Source organism: Gallinula chloropus (genome assembly GCF_964237585.1).
Source record: "Gallinula chloropus genome assembly, chromosome: 5".
Lineage (NCBI taxonomy): Eukaryota > Metazoa > Chordata > Aves > Gruiformes > Rallidae > Gallinula > Gallinula chloropus.
The window spans coordinates 2,591,861-2,608,418 of NC_140090.1; the positions used below are offsets into that span (position 1 = coordinate 2,591,861).

The following is a 16,558-nucleotide window of genomic DNA, read 5'->3' on the forward strand; positions in this document are numbered from 1 at the left end:
ACCCGGGCAGAGAACTACTGATTCTCTTTCATTTTGAATGGAGAATAAAATCAGGGGTAAATCTTCACTTTTCTTCCTCAGAAGCACAAAGCAGCTCCCACCACTCAGAACAGACCACAGCAAACCCCAGTATTTTTTGTTAGTTTTTTGACTTTTTCTCTTCCTAGAGAAAAATCAGTGAGAGGAGCAACAGCTCCCTTTCCAGGGCCTGCAAACAAGCAGGATTTCTCCTGGGTGCCAAGAACTGCTTCCCTCTGAAAAGGCACAAGATGGTTGTGATTGGATGAGATGGAAACTTCTGAACTGGGATTAAAGCCCATCTTTTCCTCAACTGGGGCATCCGAGCAGCTCCCTAGTGAGCTGGGGGGGCTCCCACAGCACAGAGTCTGCAACACCCCCAAGGTGCCAATCAGAGATCAGCTCTGGAGAAGTTACAGATATGGGGTTTGAACCAAAACCATTTATTCCTACACATTTTTAAGACTCTAATCTCATCCCTCAGTGCGCTGCAGCCTGCCTGTTGGTACCTTGACATTTCCTCAGGGCAAGAACGCTGCGCAGCCTCTCTCGATCGTTGGTTTTAAATGAGTTAATAAGTATTAACATCATTAGCAAAGTGGGATCATTAACGCCCGCAGGAGGACTTACCTGCCAACGTTCTGCACCCCTGGACCTGGATGTGGACGTGGCTGCAGCAGCCTTTGGTCTCCCATCCCACAGGGTCAGTGGTTTAGCGCCGCTCAAAGCCGGGCTCGAGCTGCGGCTCAGACGCAGCTTCCTCACTCTCTGCTCTCAGCTCCTGCCCGGAGTGTCGCAGCTCCGGCCGATCCAGCCCCTGCACGGTGTTTTCTTGGATTGGGACAACTACACTACAGCTTTCTTGGGGTGTGCACACAGAACAGGTGGGGGTGCTCTCAGCCTTCTATACCCTGCTTCATCCAGGGTAAGTTCATCAAAACCCTTCCCATTTCCCAGAGCTTGTCTGGAATGGAAACTTCCAGAAAGAACTCACATATAAACATTTTCTTTCTTCTGTTGTAACCCCTAACCCCTTATCTTCTTTCAGGGATAGCACTTCAGTACAATCACTTATCTCACAGCAGGTAACAACGTGAAATCTCTCCAGAACCTCCTTTCACAGGGGATATTTCACATCAAATCTCTGATTTTTGATGGGGTTATTTTTTTAAGCAACAACAAAAATCTCCTTTAAATCTTCACAGCCAATAACTGACTTGTAAAACCTGGGAGGGAGAAACGACATCTGACAGCCCAGCTGCCCACTGCTTTGCTCTCAGATGCAAAGCAAATGCATTACTGTGCACGCTCCTTTTGGGCCACTAGCTGAAACAGCCACCCACAATGCAGGGTAGCAAAGGGCTGCCGGGACTTCTTGGGGCAGTGATAGGGGAGGAGCCCAGAAGCCACCTTAGGTCATGCAGGAGCTCAGGTTTGCTCTCTTACAGTCAGCTTCTAGTCCTTGATAGTGCAGGAGAGCAAGGTGCAGAGATGCCTGTGGTGGGCAGAAATGCTCTGTGGGCTGGGGGGTCCCTGGGAAGCCCCTGGGCTTGGAGACAAATTTGTGCACTTTGCCTACATGGGGTAGACAAATCTGCCACCTGTTCGACCCGCGTTCTCAGTGAGATCTGAACTAAACGGCCCCTTTCTGTGCTTGGGATTTTGTGTGCCAACAAAGTGCTTAAACCACGGGGTTAATGGCATTATTGGGGGGAGGATTCTGCATGGTGAACCTCAGCTTGCTCAGTTGGTGCTGGTAAATGAAGCAGCAGAGAGGGGAGGGGACTGAGGGTGATGTGAACCAAGCGGGTGGGTTTTGACTTGGGATGAGAAAGTCCTGGGTTCTGTGAGCAAGAACTTCATCACCCATCAGCTTTCCTCAACTTACCCGTTGGATGTCGCACCCGATGACATAACAGGAGGTCACAGCAGGCAAACTAAGGACAGGGAACTGGATCTGCAGTCTGACCTGTGAATTCTCTTGGCTTTTAGACATTAAAATCAACCTCAAGGGTGTCGGTTGCTATTTAATTTGATAGCGGTGCCCGTGGCCCCGTTTAAGACCGGGCATCCCATGGTGGCCTCTCACAAATACATAGGAAGACGTAGTCCCTGCCCCGAAGAGAACATCACAGTAACTTTGTTTTCTGGTGATTTAATCATAATATTGACAACTTTATCAAAAATTACAAAACTGATATTAAAAAAATCTCTAATTCTTAGTAAGACTAGAATGGGTATTTTTTTTCTTCTTTTTTTTTCTTGTTTTTTTTTTTTAATAGAAAAGCACTTTTCTGCTACGGCTCTTCTGGAATTCTCACATTACAACCCTACATAGCAAAATACAAACTGTAGCTAAGAAAGGTAGCAGTCCTAAGGTAATTCAGTCCACCACGAGCCCTCTAATATCTCTATACCATCAAACTCAGGGACTCCAAAAGGATATCACATCACTTAGAAACCTTCTGCGAAGCTGCTTTAGGAAATAACCTTGGAAGTTCTTTTTAACCCCTACAACCTTAGACTGTGAGGATGACAGACCTGGGACATAAGAGGTGGAGGGTTTTTTTTTTTTTTGATTATTATTTTCTTTAAACTATGTGGAGATTATTTTTGGCAGCTGATCCCAGCCAAACGTTTCCTGTCACAAGTGAAAATATGAAGAAAATCCATTGAAATCAATGAAAATATTCTTAATTATTATTTTTATGGTGTTCACAAAATGCACCATAATAGAAAGAGGAATACTGCCTTTAATTTGAACGTCATCTGAATGACTCAACCACATCGTCACCCACTTTGCAAAAAAAGAAGAAGAAAGCATAATAAATAAATAAATAAATTAAAGGAAAAAAAAAAAAAGAGACAAGAATCCAGAACGCTTTACATCCTCAGAGCATCCTCAGAGCATCCTCAGAGCATCGCGTAGCTCCCTCATCTACCCAGATACCCATGGACGCCGCGGGCTCGCTTTACTCAGCCACTTCGGTTGCGGGTGCTTGTGTCATGTTAATGACAGATTCTGGTGCTGTTCCACTTTCCACAACGATTTGTTTTATGTTTTGCTTTTTTTTTTGGGTTTTTTTTTTTTGGGGTTTTTTCCACCTTTTAAATATAGGAATTCTCTCTTAAATTAGAAAGTAGGCAAAAAGTATTTTTTTTTTAAATTTTCATTTTTTTTTTAAGTCTTCTATTTAGAAAAAATAGAGATTTATTAAACAAAAAATAATAATAAGGTAGAAAGAAGGGTTGGGCCTCCATCAAAAAAGTATATTATGCTTTAATGCAAAGAGAAAGAAATGGCTCTATGGGCAAAATTCAAGTAGGAGTGACCAGTTTTTTAATCGTAAAGTAGGTGTTCCAACACCGCATGACCTGTAATGCTCACAATATTTACATTAACTGCTTACACAAAACCAGAAAAAACTCTAAAAGAGGAAAAAAAAGAAAAGAAAACGAAAGAAAAATTGGTATGGACTGAAACAAACTACTCCTAGCACCCACATCAACGCCGTTACCAACCAACGAAATCAAGTGCACAAAGATACTTTACACAGCCTACCGCTGGAAAGTATTCACTGGGGAAGGGAGTACAGACCTACTGGGGTCAGATGCCTGAAAGAAGGGTCAGGTCGCTACAAACTGGGTTCTAGGACAGAAAGCAAAAGGGTGGAAGGAGCTAAACTGAGACAGGAGCTCGCACGTCGTGAGGAATGAAAACCCAGGCGGGTGCGGACGAGACAGCGGGGAAGCGGCGTTGGGAAAGAAGAACAGACAACATGGACTTTTGAAAGGGACACAGGAAAAACCAGGAGCTAACCTACAGCCCCAAAAAGCAAGGTGGGGGGGGGGGAAAGAAAAAAAGAGAAGGAAAAAGGAGGAAGTTGGTTTGTTTTTCTTTTTAAATGAGTAAAACCCATCACTTCACACGAGCTTGCATGGAGGACGGTGGCGTCACAGAGAAGACAAATGAACCTACCCCGCGGAAGGAAGGGCTCCTGCCTCCAGGCCCCTGTAGCCAGTGTAGCTATTGCGACCCCTCGGGCTGGGGGAAGGAGTGAGAGCTGTTTTGCCAGCCCTGGAAAGCTGGGGGACGAGCCCAGAGGTAGTGCTGAGTTGCGCTGGCACGCGAGAGCCGAGGCTGGAAAAGCCGCCGGGTCCCGTCGTCCTCAGGGGACAGTTGGTCTCGGTCACGTCCTTCAGAGGGAGGAGTTTGGGACTTGGGCAAGGCGGGTGGGAAGAGGAGCAAGGAGTTGTGATCCTGGCGCCGAGTGCCGGGGTATCTGGAGAGCGGCGATACCGCCAGCTTCCCAGGATGCTGATCACTGCCAGACCTTAGCTAGAGAGTGAGATTTGGGAATTCAAGGAGGGGGGAGAGGGGGAGAAATGGAAATCTGAGGTAAGTGGCGGTCCCAGTGGGTTACGGACTCCACTCCGGGACCAGGAATGGTGAGCTGAGAGTTATTTCAGGAAGCCTTGAGGACAGAGGATGTCATCGCTTCCATCACCATCACCACCATCCGTGTTAAAAAGAAAAATGAAATAGAATGGAAATCCTGTTGTGCTACACACTTCCCTTCGTTAACTTTATAATGGCTCATAGCTTTAGACTTTTAAATCTGTAGCGTATTCTTTTTTTTTTCTACATATGTTTCACATTTCTCACTTAATATAACATAAATAATTTGGTTAATAGATTTAACCTGCACATTTCAGCCACATTAATATATATAAGAATCTGTTAATGGTATAAATAATTCTTTTTAAATAAAATAAATCTGATATGTTACATAATACTGATAAAAATTACTGTCGCTAATAGTTTTGTAAGCCACCCTTGAAGTCTTTTTGCTTAAATACTGCGAGACGGATACTGGAATTCCTCTTAGGAAGGCTGTGGAGCATGCCCTTTCATCCTACTGCCAAACCAAACCCTCAGCAATACTGATGGGGTCGCTAAAGCAGGGCCTCTGCCCCCTTAGAAAGGAAACACGACGGTTAATGACGTTAGATAATTTCTGCTAAGGAATCTAGGGGGTTTTGGGGGGAGGTCGCCGTTATGGGGGGGGGGGGGGCTATAAACTGTTTAGTTTATCAGGTGGCTATGAAACTTTAACTACAGAAATGGCTGACTAAAATAGTCCATCTACTTCTTTTTTTTTTTCTCTTTTTTCTTTTTTCCTTTTTAGTAAAACCTACAGCATCCTACTGCAAAAGTTAAGGAACTAAAACCGCAACCGAGAGAGTTGCAGCCGTTTGAGTTCTGACTGAAGAGCTGTGATCCCACATCCCGTTAGGAATCTGCAAGGTCGCACTCTCCTACAGAGACCTGAATGGAGTACAGTACTTCCAGGCAAGGTTCATTCCAAACAGACAGTATCGATGAACACTCAGTGGCGTGAAGTGTATGTCATAATTAAGGAATTACATAATCATGCCTTCTCTCTGCTGTTAAATACAAAAACAGCATCTTTTACATTATCATATAAAAGCATTTAGGCTGTATTTTTATTTATCACTTTACACTGGTAGTCTCTTGTATGTGTACTCAATAGAAACCAAAGAATTTTGTACACTATTTTTTGTACAATAAAAGATAAAGTGTGCATTAGGTACGCTTGTACATGACAATATTGTACAATATTTACAGTTCAGATATCACCATGAAATTCTGTATTATCTATATACACAATGAAAATTTCTCAGAAACATTTGGACTATTTCTTATAATCACAATTTTAGTATTATAGAAAAAAAAAAAATTTCAGTAATCATCTGACATCGTTACTGCAACCTCTGGAGATTTCTGATTGGCTTACCCAGCGACCGCGATCCCTCCTCCTCCTCCTCCTTCTCCTCCTCAATATTGTACCACTAATCCACGTAGCACCCTGTGATGGCATCTATCTGTCTTCATATAAATATTGATATAACCACGTCTATATCAATACCTACACACAGACTTATGTGCACGTTCGGTTTTGATAAGTACTGGACCAGTAACAAAGACATTCAATGTTATCTAGAGATCTTCCTCCTCTTGGGTTTTGGAGGCTTCACTTGTCTGTCTCCCTGTGGGATTTGGTGGACCTAAAAATAAGTATATTAAGAAGTTAGCAAAGAATATTGGTCAGAATAACCAGCCAGTAATACACGAGCTACGGGACTGCTTGAGGTGCTGCTACCACACAGTTCTTACCACTTCTGGACTAGGGGGAAGCACAAAGCAAAAGCAACTTCAAGGGGGAAAAAAAGGCTGGTGCTGCTGTACATCTCTGATCTCTCCCAGGCTGGAGAAAGGTACCAGCTCCAGTAACTGATAACCCACAGGAACTGGAGCTGAACCCCAATGTCAGATCCTGGGAGAGAAGCCTCTACATGTTATCACACCCAGAGCAAGACCGTAGGGAGCGGGCGGTGAGAAACCAGCGCTGACGGGGAGGAAGGAGTCAAAGGCCGGTCTGCGGCGGCAGCAGGGGGTTGGCTGAGCTGTGCCTGAGCAAACTCTGTCCTCATCCAATTATGAAGAGGAAATACCCCGTTTGGAGCTAAGCAGGAGGTCAGCTGGAGCGTGGAGCAGCGTTCCCTAACGGCAAGACACGCACTGGAAGAGGAGCGGTGGAGGAAGGAGCGTGGAATGCCACCCCCATCTGTCGGTGGGAGCGAGCTGCTGTGCAGCAACACTGACATCCCCACTAAACCATCTCCTGGGGTGCCTCCCCAAGCCCTTCGTGACACCAACATTTCCTATGTATTCAGTGGCTCCTACAGGCAGCCCGTTAGCTAACGACCTCGTTTGCCCACGCTTTTCATTAAGGCAGAACTGATGCTGGAGCAGCAGAAGCTGAAAAAAAAATGCAAGTCACTAAAAACCCCCAAAGTGCTGCTGATTCCCTGGGAGCGTTCCCAGGGATCGTGATCTTTATGGAAATAAGCCCTGAGCACAGATTTTGTGGCTGGATAATTAAAACATAAATCAAGGCTGTGGAACGACACGCAGGCTGGGACGTCAGCGTGTCTGCGGTACGAAACAACTGGATCAGGAATTACAGCACCTTCCCCTGAGCCAGTCTGTACCCCAGTTCAAATCCACACACTGGATGATTTTTACTCTTAATGGACTTATAAATACTAATTAAAAAAGCTATCAGCAGGGTGGTCCGGTCCAAACATCTAAGTGGTGGTGTAAGCGACACAGAAGATGCATGTGCCCAGCACACACCCTGTATTTACTTGTAGCAGAACTACAAATCAGCTCCCGCTCTCCTCCTCCTTCCAAAGGCAAGAGGAAAACACCCATCGTTTTAAATCAAAACTCAATCTGACTTGGTGAAATTCAGAGTTTAAACAAGAGGTTTGGTTTTGTTATTACTGATGGCAGCCACTGAAAGCTGCTCAGTAACTTGTGGGGGATTTCTTGTGGTTCAGGAATCAGCTCTCACTCTGTAGTTCTCTAGATGTTCCCTTTTATTTGCTCCAGAAACTCCCCTGAAGTTTTACTACTACTAAATACCCACGTGCAGGAGCATCTTCAGCACTGGGGATGAGATATCAAGAGAAAGGGCTTTCTTTGGGCATTGAAATGCTTTATAATTAATAATCCCAATAATTGCCAATGAGTTATGGGAGGTTATTGACTGTGATTGACTTTTTAACATTACTAAGCGTGCTTCATGAATCACAGCCACGATTTTAACACAGAGCACTTTGTATAAACCACATTTTATATTAGAAGGCTCTCAGGCTCACAGGGTAACAGTGTAGTTACTGTAGAAAGAACACTGTTAGAGCTGATAGTAGGAATACCCTTTGTAACTTACCGTAACAGTATCTTGCATTTCACATGAGGAAAACTGTATTCAGGGAGTTTTACATTGAAAAGAGCCACACTTTTAAATGTGGTTTCAATATCTTGCTACTCAGACTGAAAACCAAACGAGCCCAGTTCTGTGCCACCCATCAGAGAGGGGCTGGAACTGATCCCAGTGCTACCAGGCTGCACGTGTAGAGGAAAAAAATACCCTAACTGTAGAATTTTAGTTGTGTTGCTAATTCCCCCCATTTTCCACAATAATCAGACAACAGTAAAGAGCATTTTACTGCAGGAGGAAGAGTGACAATTCCACATGATTTAGGGAAACAGAAACAAAACTGGGAAGCAGCCCGGACCAGCAAGCCCAGTGTCCCGCTGACACGCGCCCAGCACCACAGGGAAAGGAGGAGATTATTCCAAGGGGAAAAGAGACTTACATTCCCAGACATTTTGTCTAGTTCACTCATGGCCTCGTGTATAGCAGCTTCTAAATGGTTATTGAGCTTTCCGCTTCTAGGAGAAAAGAGAAAAATTAATTAACGCCACCAGTAATTCTTCACAGCAGACAAGGAATTTTACACAATTAATAATAAACACAGCGACTCCTTGGATGCATCCTGAGACCTGCCAGGCGCCACAGGCTGGTAGAGCACCAACAGCCGGGCCAGACCTACAGCCGGTGTCGCGCAAGCTGAAGGCTCCTGTGGTCATTACGGCTGGGAAATCACAGCCGGTGCTTTGGTTTGTAACAAGACCCGTGGGAGGGATTCCACCCAGGAGTAAAAGGCAAGAGGAACGGAGCCATCTGTATGATGAGGTTTTAAAAATCACATAATCACAGAATTGTTGGGGTTGGAAGGGCTCTCCAGAGCCCATGGGGTCCAACCCCCTGCCCAAGCAGGGTCCCTAGGACAGGGCACACAGGGCGGTGTCCAGATGGGGCTGGAATCTCTCCAGAGAAGGAGACTCCACACCCCCTGGGCAGCCTGGCCCAGGGCTCCCTCACCCTCACTGGGAAGAAGTTCTTCCCCACATTGGGGGGGAACTCCCTGTGCTCCAACTTGAGCCCATCGCCCCTTGTCCTGTCCCCACAGACACTGAGCAGATGCTGCCCATGGCCCCCTGTGTCCCACCCTTCAGCTATTGATCCCCATTGATCAGATCCCCTCTCAGGCTGCTTCTCTGCAGGCTGAACAGCCCCAGCTCACTCAGCCTTTCCTCACAGGGGAGATTCTCCAGGGCCTTCAGCATCTCTGTGTCCCTCCTCTGGACTCTCTCCAGGAGATCCCTGTCTTTTTTACACCAGGGAGCCCAGGAGCAAAGGGACATACTCTCCTGGGTTTTGATCAGGAGCAGAAGAGGAGACTCTGGCTACCTGGACTTTGTCAAACTCTCACTAACCCTCTGGCCCCAGATTGCTTCTGCTGTTTCCACGCTGTGTTTCTTCCCTAAGTGTGGGTACGTTTCAGCAATACGTCTGTGAAGGACATTAAACATCACATCTCTTTTCTAACTTCAAACAGCCAGAGGAAAAGAAGTCCTTGTAGTCCTCTAGAACATTCCCAGCTTCACCCCAGAATGACAGCATGCTGAGGGCGATGGTAAAGGGAAGACTTTCTTCTGCCAACCCAAAAGTCCCCCCAAGTCAGCAGGCAGTGCCCCACATATCTGATGTTCCAGGGACAGTTTTGATGTCTGTACATGTTTCTAATGAAGGTTCCCATCTGGCCAGGCCAGGCTATACTGTGTGCCCTGCTCACACTCCAGGGCTGTAAGGTACCAAACACACCTGGGCATGTGTCACTGTCCTTGGTGAGGATCTGTGCTCAAAAGCAGGCACAGATGACAGACAGACAGACAAGCTGGTTCAGTCATGACTCCAGCTCAATAGGTCCATTTAGAAGAGTAATGATCATGAAGAGAAATGGCTGAGTAAGAGATGAGAGACACCATCCTGATGATCAGTCCTGAGGAGAGACGTTATTATGAGCCTCCATCACAATATCCTCAGGAAGTAAGGAAGTGCTGTTATCTCTCTTTGGGGATGCAGAGATGAGGGGAAGCAGAGGAGGAGGAGGAGGAGAGCTGTCTGCATCATGAGGGAAGACAATGGCAGAGACAGGTAAGAGAAGTGCTCATCCCAAGCTGGCACAGATGCCTGGGTCACTTGGACTGTCCCTCACAGGAGACACTTTATATAAAACTCTTCCCTTTTAATAAAGAAGAAGGATCATCCTGTCAGTGTGATGGGACTTTGTATGCTGAGGAACCTGCACAAGTTTAACCAAAGCTTTGAACAAATTGGTTAAAACTGCAGTAAAGGAGTTTCATGCAACTCGAGGTACCTTCTTGTGGCTTAAACCAGTGTAACAATAAGACAAACTGAAATGAAGGTTCTCATACAAAGCCTGACACGTCCACCTGGGTTTCTGAGCCACCTGAGCTGGGCTGGTGGCAGAACCAAGCTGAAGCTGTGTGACCTGGACAAGCGAAGGCGCCTTTAGACACGGTAAGTGATGAACGGAGTTGGTTAGTGGCACCAGAACCTCCTAGGAGGGTGACATGACCCTGTTTTTAATGAGGATATATTAATAACTGATACTGCTGCTGACTCTGGTGTTACTTAGAAGCAGATTTCAGACGTCGAATCACCCGTACGCGATGTGAGGTTCCTCAGTCGGCGCTGCGCTCCATCAGCAATCCACCTGGAGCTCCAAAATTATCCTCATGAGTCAAACCAACCACTCAAAAGCGGTTAAAATAGAAATGCTCACTGGAATTAGAGCCTCAAAGACACTGCTGCCCCTTCCTTTTGCTATGCAGACGATGATCTGTCCGTGAGCAAATCCCAAGTTTCCCAAGCGCCCGTCACTGACACTTCCTGCACTGAAACTCCACAGCCAAACCCCCGAGGATCCCACATCAGATAAACACACACATCGGGTCCCCACTAATGTAAACATCCCAATTCTGGTCAAATTACATTAAAAAGATTCTAGCAACAGCCTCTTCCTCTGGTTCAAGAGCAGCACAACATCTCTTCGAAAAGCTCTGATGGCCGAGAGCTTTGGAGAAGAGCTTGAATTCCATCCCTCCAGAGGAGATGATCACCTCTCTGTTGGAAGTCTTGTGGTGATCCTCCTCCCTGCCAGGGCCCACTCAGCTCGGACCAGACTGGACCAGTGGGATGAAGTCTGAGTGTGTGTTGTGTTGAAGTTCCCTCCTGTAGTGGTCATAGTCCAGACTCACAACTGGGCAGCTCCCACAGCGGTAACAGGCGATGTCTGACATCTACCATCCAACAGCAGGGGGCAAACCACCCTTTCTGGACCAATTTAGAGCAGATGGCAGGTAAGAGAGGAAGGGTCCAGGCAGAAATACCTAAAGACCTGGAACATGAACTCAGCACAAGTAGGGATATGGAGGAAAAACCTGTGGGGGCTGTAAAGCAACCCTATGGAAGGGGCAACCAGGTGGTGCCCCAGCACCACCGAGATATGTGGTTTCCCTATGGGCAAGCAGTGGGGCAGAACAAGATGTGGGGCACAAAAAGGCCACTGGATTCAGGGGAGCAGCAGCAAAAGATCTCTTCAGGGGATGTTTTCCTGACTCCCACAGCTTATTTCATCTTAATCACCTCTTTACATGTACTTCTATGTTCTCCCCACACTCCCTTCAACTCCACTCAGATATTTTGAGGATTATCTTGGGAAAAACAACCACCAAGATCGTGTCATTGGCATCAAAAATATTTCTCTTAAGCACCATGTGACATATAAATAGAAGGAGAGCTTACACCTTAAAAGGAGAGGGAGACAAATAATTATTTAATTCCCTTAAACCTGTGTTTATGTGCTACAGACAAGTATCACCAGCTGACTCCAAATCCTCACATGGATTCAAAGTAACGTGTTTTTACTGCAATAGTAAATAAGCAACAGAATCTGGGAACAAATCCCAGCTGCCCAGTTTTCTATCCTTTTATGCTGTCCAGATTTTTTTTTTCCTAAAAATCAACCATTTTCCTCTTTTTGTCTATGCTGACATTTCATATCCTAATACTGTTTCATCTCTTCTATCCTGGTGTGTTTGTAAATAAAGCCGCCCACGTCCTGGGCTGCATCCCCAGCAGTGGGACTGGCAGGGCTGGGAAAGGGGGATTCTGTCCCTCTGCTCTGCTTTGGGACACAGACCCTCCCAGCAGTGTTGCCTCCAGCTTGGGGGTCTCCAGGACAAGGAGAACACGGAGCTGTTGGACTGAGTACAGAGGAGGCCATGGAGATGATGTGAGGGCTGGAGCCCCTCTGCTCTGGAGCCAGGCTGGGAGAGCTGGGATGGCTCAGCCTGGAGAAGAGAAGGCTGCTTCTGGGGAGACCTCTGAGCCCCTTCCCATCCCTCAACGGGCTCCAGGAGAGCTGGAGAGGGGCTGGTGCCAAGGGCAGGGAGGGCCAGGCCCAGGGGAACGGCCTTCAGCTGCAGGAGGGGGATGGAGAGGGGCTGGGAGGCAGAAATCCTTCCTGGGGAGGGGGGAGGCCCTGGCACAGGGTGCCCAGAGAAGCTGGGGCTGCCCCTGGATCCCTGGCAGGGCTCAGGGCCAGGTTGGATGGGGCTTGGGGCACCCTGGGCAGGTGGGGGGGTGTCCCTGCCCCTGGCAGGAAGGTACTGGGGGGCCTCTGTGGGCCCTGCCCACCCACACCAGTCTCAGATTCTATGATAAAAGCTGAAAGGCAAGATAAAAGCAAACAGTTCCTCCACGTGTAGCTGACACAGCATAAGAAAAGCTCTGCACTGAGCCCTGGCCTGGTTAGATACAGTCAGACACTGCAGTGGGAAACAAACTGGATTTATCTGAATAAACCTATGCTGGGCCTGCTGCAGCAGCTGCCAGAGGCAGGGGGAAGAGATAAAGAAGGGCAGATCATGTTAAGAAGCATATTTGGTCAGCATAGTTTGATGTAATAACTTTTTCTGCTGTAAATTAGAAATCCAACACATGAAAGCTCAAACAAGTAGGCTGACATTTTACAAAGGCTACTGTAAATATCAGAAGATGCAATAAAAATGCAGATATCAAAGATCTCTGATGATTATCATAACCAAGGCAAGGAATCCAGAAAATTAGCTCTTCAGCTTGGCCGATGAGCTGAAGTTCCCCACAATGAGAGTCTTGGGAAGGGAAAGAATTTAATTATTCCATTTCACCAGTAAATAAATGAGCATTTACTTACTTTCTGTTCCTTTTCCTGGCTCGGTTGTAAGCTTCTAGACCTTCTGTTAGTGTCTTCAACTTCTCTGGCTCCACCTGAGTGAAGGTATGAACACCAAACCACATTACCCAGACCTGCAATTATTAAACACTGCTTTTACTTTGCTGCTAGACATGCATTATTAAGGAGCCTAATTTTCACCGCAGCCACAAGACACCAACCTGCCCAGCAAAGAGTAAATTAACATAGAGCCATACACACCCCTCACATAGAGAATTCCTCTACATGTCCTGTCCCTGCACTGGTGACCAGCCCCTCTCCCTCTTCCCTGTAGGACCCTTTAGGGATTGGTAGGCTGCAATTAGGTCTCCTCGGATCCTTCTCTTCTCTGGGCTGAATTCCTCTACGTGTCCCCACCACTAGCAATAGAAATACAAACCCCAAAGCCACAACACTCAGGGAAGCAAAGCTAAGAAAGAAAAGGCTATTTTAACCCCTTCTTTGTGTTGGTATTACTAATCAGAACCCTGGTGATAACATCTCATGTTCTGTACTTGCACTTTACACACGTGTTTCAGGCCTCGGAGACCACGCCTCGAAGCAGGGAGTTGCCTCGTACACACAGCACAATTTTTACAGACACAGAAGCGTTTTCACATCACCTCCCATTTCTGGATGAAATATTTAAGACCCCAGTTGATCAATGCAGCGAAGGGCAGGGCCAGGTTTGCTCCTGTCTCAGCAGAGCCACAGTACACGCTTCAGTTCCAAGGCCTGGGGCCTTACCGGGCCCAGTTACACACTATGAATCTCTGAGTCTTAACTGGAGCTCGTTTTAGCAGCTCAGGCAGTGGTCCTGAGAAAGCTGTTTTGGGTTTTTTTTGAAGCAGATACTTTAGTGTTCCACCAAGTCAGGAATTAACTTGAGCACGTGCTCAACAGAAATCTGAGCTGGTATTTAAAGTACTTCGATGAGAAATTCAAGGTCTCTTAAAACCAACCAGAATTATAATCTTTTAAGCAATGCGTATAAACCCCACTGGATACAATCACCGTGTAGGTACCCATTAGTACCAGCACAAACAACACAAACAGGCAATAAAATTAATTACATTGTCCACAGAATTTTATCATTTGCATTCTTGATACTCTCATGTAACTCTGCATGTTATTTTCATTTGGCTCAGTCATTTCTGCTTGTAAAACCCCCAAAAAACATATTTAAACACATCAATTTAAAGAAAACAAATGAATAAGCTCCTTTTTGTCAGCACTGCTACATTTTGCTTGACTTTTTTTTTTTAAGCTTTGCATAAGTGAACAAGAATTTTTGTTAAAAAGTACAGTTTGTCTTCTGACACAGGGAAAATGAGTTCTATAAACACAAATTTATTAAGCGTGCCTATACACAATCCAAAAAATAAATTGAAATGCAAATTCCTCCTAAACCCAGCCTTTCAATTACTGAATCATTTATTTTCAAAGTGAAGCTGAATTTCAGACAGTTGATGAGTGAGCAAGTTGTCAAAATCTCCAGAAATAAGGCCCAATATAATAAATATTTAGACCAAATTTCATGTCTTGAACTTGTGCATCAGCTAATGAAACTGGGGAATTTTCCCGTTCAGGAACGTAGGAGATGAGACGTTAACGGTGAAACCTGCACAGGGGAGACAAGGTTTCTATTTTCATGGAACAGATGCAATTCTGCTGCTGACTGCAGCACTCTTCCCCTAAAGCCGGGCCTCCTTTTCAAGTAAGGCTGCAAATACCTCAAGTAATTCCTCTCCTAATCACACTTTGGGAACATATAGCTGCATATGTAATAAATCAGAACGCTCTGGGTTGGAAAGCACCTCAAAAATCATCTAGCCCAAAGCCCTTGCCATGAGCAGGGACACCTCTCACCAGCCCAGGCTGCTCAAGGCCTCATCCAACCCGTCCTTGAGCACCTCCAGGGATGGGGCTCCCACAGCCTCTCTGGGCAGCCTGTGCCAGGGCCTCACCACCCTCACAGTAAAGAATTTCTCCCCAATGTCTCACCCCACCCTGCCCTCTGTCAGCTGGAAGCAATCGCCTCACGTCCTGTCCCTGCACTCCCTGGTGACCAGCCCCTCTCCCACTTCCCTGTAGGACTCTTTAAGGATTGGTAGGCTGCAATTAGGTCTCCTTGGATCCTTCTCTTCTCCAGGAAGGACCAGCCCAACTCTCCCAGCCTGTCTTCACAGGAGAGGCAGCACTACTCCGTCTGCGGTGCGTGTAACCTCAAGCCTTCGCTTCAGAGCAGCTGAAGAAGAAACTGGTGTCTTTTCAAACTGAACAGAACTAAAGGGCAGTAACATCATCAGCTTGATCCTCTCCCTTAGACGAGCGCTACTCGTAGGTTATCCACGTGCATACGTAAACTCCGCAGAGGGCTGCACGTGCTGTTAGGCACGTGAGGCAGTCCAGTGGTGAATGCTTTTCTGAAGAGCTGACATCAGCGCTGGGGTAAGAAGGGACTTGTGTCAAGTAATGAGAAGGAAGCAGTGTCTTCATTGTTGGAATTTTGGGAGGGTGGAATGGTAAAACCCTGCTAGTGCTCCTCTGCAGAAGTGGTATCGAACGGCTACCATAACGCGGTACTGGAGACAACTATACGGGATGTATCTGAGTTGACAGTATCATGTGCCTTCATTCACAATAAACTATAACAACGCTACAGAATACAAAGAGGATTTTCAGGGCACTGATAGATCATGCCCAGAGTGAGAAAAGCTCAGTTTAGAAAGAAACCCAGCAGTTTAACTGATGGAACTCCTCCTTGCCCTGTAAGGATCACCAGGGACATGTCAACACACAAACCCTTTGCCTTTCCCATCGCTGCTCTCAAAACGTTGCGTGATCCAAGCTGGATAATAATCAAATTAATTACTTAATGAAATACACATCCTCCATTTTTGGATGCCCGTAGCTTCAGGCTTGCTCCTTTCCTTTCCAGAAATTTCCCCTGCTGCCACCACGCTTTCCTCAGGTTCCACTTTCATTTTCCAACAGCCAAAAAAAGTGAGCGTTCGTTAGGAAACAAAGGTGCAATATTCCTGTTAGGGAAACACCATTCTGGCTGCTCTTCAAACAGAAGCATTATTACATTTAACACCCAAAGTCTTTAAAATGGAAATAAAAGTCAAATTATGTATGATATAGTGAATGGAGACCGTACAAAGTACCACAAGATCCCCACAGCACAGCCAAACTAACATTACAATACAGGAGGTCAACATTTGATTATACAAATACTACAGCAGTATTTTAAGAAGGCTCTGCAGAAAGCACAGTATTTGGAAGGACTGCTAATGAGTCCCACCACGGCTTGTGACCTTTGAGGAGCTTCTCAAGCACAGAATTTCTGAAGACCGTTTGGTTTTTGAGGTAGTTTCTTTTTGTTTTTCAAAGGGTTTGGGTTTTTTTGGTGTGTGTTGGGTTGGTTTTGGCTTTTTGCCTTATCCCTTCAGACCAGGCTTCCTGAACTTCTGAACAG

General features: G+C 46.1%; 1 protein-coding gene across 1 annotated transcript in view; it reads right to left on the bottom strand.

Annotated features, from left to right (window-relative positions):
- Positions 1-4,802: 4,802 nt before the first annotated feature.
- The window catches only part of MBD5 (methyl-CpG binding domain protein 5), a 146,209-nt gene continuing 134,453 nt past the window's right edge, over positions 4,803-16,558 (bottom strand). The window contains exons 14-16 of the mRNA XM_084265550.1: positions 13,060-13,133; positions 8,269-8,344; positions 4,803-6,108 (exon numbers count right to left, since the gene is read on the bottom strand). Coding sequence (XP_084121676.1) covers positions 6,037-6,108; positions 8,269-8,344; positions 13,060-13,133 — 222 coding nt within the window. The 3' untranslated portion in view covers positions 4,803-6,036. The remainder of the gene's footprint in view (positions 6,109-8,268; positions 8,345-13,059; positions 13,134-16,558) is intronic.